Here is a 5046-nt window from a genome sequence, read left to right as displayed (position 1 = left end):
TATTAGTTGTTAAGTCAACAAATGTTCATTAGTCCTATTTCTATAGTGCTAGAAACTTAGCTGGTGAGAGATAAAAGCATCTTTTATGAAGAATAATAAGGGTATTAAGTAGAATCTCTTGGTGGTAATAGATAGAAGGGATTGAAGCAGTCTCTGGGAGTTTATCATTCGTTCAACCAGCCAAGTTCATGGCTCACCTGTGTTAGGGCCTGAAGACCACAAAGGCAGGACAGTGGTGCCTGACCTCAAATAACTGACCACAGGGTATAGAAGAGATATGAAAGAAATGTAAGGGAGTAATGAGTATGGCAAAAGCACTGCTATCTGGAACTAGGAATCACCAGACTATAGATGAGGAAATAGTCTACAGTATCAGAGAAGATATCAAAGGGGAGATAATACACCAATAGAATACTGAAGAATGAGCAGAAATTTGCCAAAGGAAAAAGGTGAAGGAGGAGGACATTCGTTACTTGCAGGGAACTGCAAGCAATTCACCAAAGAATGAATGAAAATAAGGTTGGAAGGAATGGGCAGACAGGTAGCTGGGAAGGATGCAAAGGCCAAACCATGAAGGCCTTGTAGGCCATGCCATGAAAGAGAATTTAGATATTATTTTGTAGCTGATGGGGATTTGTTACGGGGTTTTAAGCAGTAAAGTAATATGGTTAGATTTGAACTTTAGAATGACAACTCTGCTAGCAATCAACGTGATGTTTTAAAACCTAAATCAGATGTCACTCTTCTGCTTAAATCTTTCCAGATGTACAACATTTCACTTGGAATAAAAGTTAGATCCCTCCAATGCCCGAAGACACGTAGCTCCCAATGACCTCTCTGACCTCAGCTGCTTCCATACTCTGTGCAGCCTTGCTGTTCCCTTTACCTGCCCAGTGTCCTTTTGCTAGGGTCTTTCCCTGAAACACTCCCCATCATTACCCACAGAGCTCACCTCCTCCAGCCCTGGCTCCAGTAACACCTTCCCCATGAGGCCTGCTCTGACCACCATACTGAAAATCACTACTGCTTCCTGCCCTGCTGCCTGTACCTCTGCCCTGCTTTGTTCTTCTCTACAGCAAAATATCACTGGAGATTTGTCTGTTCTGTCTACTGCTTTCTCCTGGTGCCAAAAGGCACAGAGCACATTCTTGACAAGTATTGTTAAATAAAGGAATGGCAGCGCTGTGGAGAATGGATGGAACAGAATAATTCCAATCAGAGTGTGGTCTGTATACCAGTGCCAGAATTTAATTATATCTCCATAGTAGTCCTGTTAAGCTTTTTCTTTCAAAAGCAATGACTCCAATTAGAGCTTCATATTATTTATCATTACTACCAATGAGGAAGAAAAGATTAAAATGATCCTTATCTTACTAGTAGAAAAATGAAAACATTATAGGTTAAAATCCTAGATTAGGGCTGTGCTGTTAAACAAGGCAAAGAAGAAATTTAAATGTGTTCACTTGGCCAGTATTAGTGATCAACTCCAACATCAATTCCCTTCAAAAGCATTCACATATTTCTTTTTTTTTACCAAAACCTAGGATCCACAAGTCTTGCCTGAATAGTCAGAAGCATTCTACTTTCTTATACTATACACATAACCGACTTACACTAGTGGTAGAAAAATTTCCATTTTGAAAAAGATGAAATAGAAACACATACCTCACTTCCATTTATTCTCACATACACATTGTACATGAATGTATAACAAGTAGTTTCTTCATCATATATGACTCCCAGCTCTTTTTCATTTACAATAACTAAAGGATGATATATATCAATAATGATATGGTCTTCCTTCTGTCTGATATCCAGTTTAGGTGGTCCAACTTCCCCTGGGTTGGCAGTGAAGAAGACAAAAAAGAAGTAAAATCAGTACTAGCCCTGGAACTTTAGAGTACACTATATAAAATTACCGGAATCAATCAACCTACTATTTTTTTTTTGTTCTAAAGCAGAACCACATTTAAATCATTTCAAAAAGATCTAGAAGACATTCTGCATCCTTAATAAAGAGATGTTTAATAAATCTCTTCAGGAAAGAAGTATTCTTATCTAAACTCCTCTTCAACAGTTTAAATTCATTTCTAGTGCTAAAAAAAATAGTTCGTCATGTAAAAAACCTCAAGTTATTTTTTTCTTTTATCTTTGGTTCTGTAGATTTTTTAAAAATGGTTTTCTAAAAAAACCACTTCAGGAAAGGCATTTATCTTTGAACCCTCACCAAAACTTTTTGTATCTCCAACATCTATGGATGTCTGGCACGAAGGCTACATAAAAGCTTGCTAAAATATTCATTTTTTATTGTGAAAATCAGAACTAGATATTCATTCGGTCAACAAATCTTTATGTGTCTGATGTTTGGCACTTTGCTGATGAACCATTTATCTACTCTTCACTTATTTACTGCACAGCTACCAAGTGCCAGGCAGGTCTGCTTTTACTCACCAATGTATCCTCAGGGGCTAACATACTTTCTGGCACATAGTATGCCTTTGACAAATCCATGTGGGAAAAATCTGACATATGGATGGTATAAGTATCAGCTCTTTCTACCGGCAAAGGCATGAACTCTAGGGAATAAAACTATTTCAAAGGCAAGTAGAGAAAGGGCTATGGAGAGGACCAAGTAGGCACAATCTGAAAAGCAGGAGGAGAACAAGGCAGCGGTTGAAGTAATGAAGCATGAAGCTGAATAAAATAGGAGGAAATGAAGCTGGAAGTCAAAGCATAGAAGGACTAGAAGACTAGGGAGGAGTCAAGTGACTAAAGGATTCTTTTACCCTGGAGTGAGGGTTTGAGAGCTACAAGGTAGGATGTTAGTCAGAAAAGAGGGATTGGCACTGAAGATCCTACGGCGTGAAGTAATAACAAAGATCAAGTATACATGGGAATGGGATGCTGGAAGCACGCAGAGCTGAAAAAATCACTGGGGCTGAAGAGATTACGGAATTCTAAAATTGTTTTAATGTATGAAGTTGGTATTAAAATTCCCACAGGTCTTAAAGATTTGGGGCAGAGAGGAAGAATGAGAGCAGCTGCCAAAGTCCTTACTGAATGTAACTCAGAAAGGAATAACAGAGAAGACAAGGAGAAGAAGGGTGCTACAGAGTCTAGGTGGGCAGCACTGATCTGTATTTGTATGGAGTAAAACTGTAATGGTTTAGTAGGGGCCGAGCAACGGGCACCTCTTAGTCCTATTTTGTGGGGCTTGAGAGACAAGGAAGACATGAACTCCCTAAATTCCTGCAAATGTTTCTTGGATATTGTAATAATTTTTAGGAACTGTTAATAAAAGCAAATATATACAAAAGACGTGTAAGTATTTTCAAGTTTGGAATTTAGACATGTATATATTCTACTCACCTTGTTTGCACAAAATAAATTCTTTGGACTCTACATAGGCTGATTCTTTTTGTCCAAGCCTAGCTTTAACTCTGGCCCATAAAGGAATTGATGGATCAAGAATCTTGTAAAAGATATTACAGTAATAATCAGAGGTATTGCAGGCATCAATCCACGTTGTCTCACTAAAATGAAGAGGAATAAAGAAACATAAAGGTAACTTTTATTAATATATAAACTTCAACCATCTCTATCGATGCTTTGCTTTTGATTCACAGTATGGAGCCGGTAGAAAGAGCTGAATAAGAACAGGATAGAGAAGCTAGAATAAGTAGGGAGCCCTTACTTTTTGGTGAGAAGTACTACAAATTCCTTTATAATAAAGAGGCTCAATTCAAATGATAAGACCTGTACAAACTACATTCCACATTTGCTCTTTAAGCAACTTCAGATTCCATTAACATGATCATTACTTAATTACAGAATCCAACACATTACATATACACTATAGGAAGACACGATTACTTATTTAATACAGAACTGTGAGTTTTATTAGTTGTGCCTTAAAATCTTTGAAGTTAGTGATACTTGTCTACTTCAATTTTGACAGGAAAAAACTAAGTGGCAGGAAATATTCTGAAAAGAACTAATTTGCATCCTTGGTGCTTCTAGACGTCTGCAAGCTGTTCAGGAAGTTTTGCCACATGCGAAGGAAGGATGACGGAAGAAAACAACGAGCCTATGGAATGTGCAAAGACCCAGACAAAAACGATAAAAAGTGTAAGAGAGTAACACTCACCCGTAGATCTTTACCTGGACAATAAAAACAAGCGTCTGCTGTGGCATTGGGTAATCCCAAGATACGACAGTATTCAAGTTGTGGGCCTTAACGTTAACATTGGTTGGTAGAGGCACTGTAAGAGAGTCCAAAAGTATAATGGACAATAGTAAGAAATTAACATTAACACTAGAAAACCTTATTATAAGAAGCCATGTTAACCAAACATATATTTTGAAGGAAAACAAAAATTCACCAGACTAGATAATAAAATTATTTAAATTAGATTTCTAAAAATTAATTTTATTGAAAAATGTGTAGAAGAGTTCTGATTCATTTTAAATTAGTGCAACAACACTGTGATAGAAAGGAAACACAAATATGAGGCAATAAATTCCTATAATGTTTTAGGCGTTTCTAAAATAAATGCACAATAATCCTCAATTCATTTAATTGCTAGGATTTTCCATATTTGATAACACTAATTGTATTCGATGTCAAGGGAAGATCTGGCTAAAAAAGAGGTGGCTAATTTCACTCTACAATACTAGCCAGGCTCTCAACCCTACACCCCACAGAATTACGCATCTTTTAAAACCTTTTCTATTGCACAGGAATAGATGCCTAATGATTGGCTGAAGGAACTACTGACCAGCTATATCAACATTTTGCTGGCGTATGCAGGACTTTTTACAAAACATACCCAATATTTTTTCTTGCCTTTGCTCTTTTAAACCATTTCAGAAAAACGTTTGTTGATGTGAGCCACATGAGGGAACAGGCAGAAGTCACTTTAACATCTTGTCATCAGACATTACCGAAACCGTAATCTAGTTATTAAAAGTAGCCATCCCCTCCCTCCCCCATGTAGTGTAAAAAGTTGTTGTCCATCATCCCTTGGGAAATTGAACACATGTGCA

At 37.3% G+C, this 5046-nt stretch overlaps 1 protein-coding gene across 1 annotated transcript in view; it reads right to left on the bottom strand.

Moving 5' to 3' along the window:
- Positions 1-5046, bottom strand: part of IFNGR1 (interferon gamma receptor 1) — an 18486-nt gene that overhangs the window by 5132 nt on the left and 8308 nt on the right. Inside the window, exons 2-4 of the mRNA XM_006915381.3 lie at positions 4148-4262; positions 3370-3533; positions 1666-1838 (exon numbers count right to left, since the gene is read on the bottom strand). Coding sequence (XP_006915443.1) covers positions 1666-1838; positions 3370-3533; positions 4148-4262 — 452 coding nt within the window. The remainder of the gene's footprint in view (positions 1-1665; positions 1839-3369; positions 3534-4147; positions 4263-5046) is intronic.

This window comes from Pteropus alecto, unplaced genomic scaffold, assembly GCF_000325575.1.
Source record: "Pteropus alecto unplaced genomic scaffold, ASM32557v1 scaffold185, whole genome shotgun sequence".
Classification (NCBI taxonomy): Eukaryota; Metazoa; Chordata; class Mammalia; order Chiroptera; family Pteropodidae; genus Pteropus; species Pteropus alecto.
This window is presented reverse-complemented; position numbering and strand designations above follow the sequence as displayed.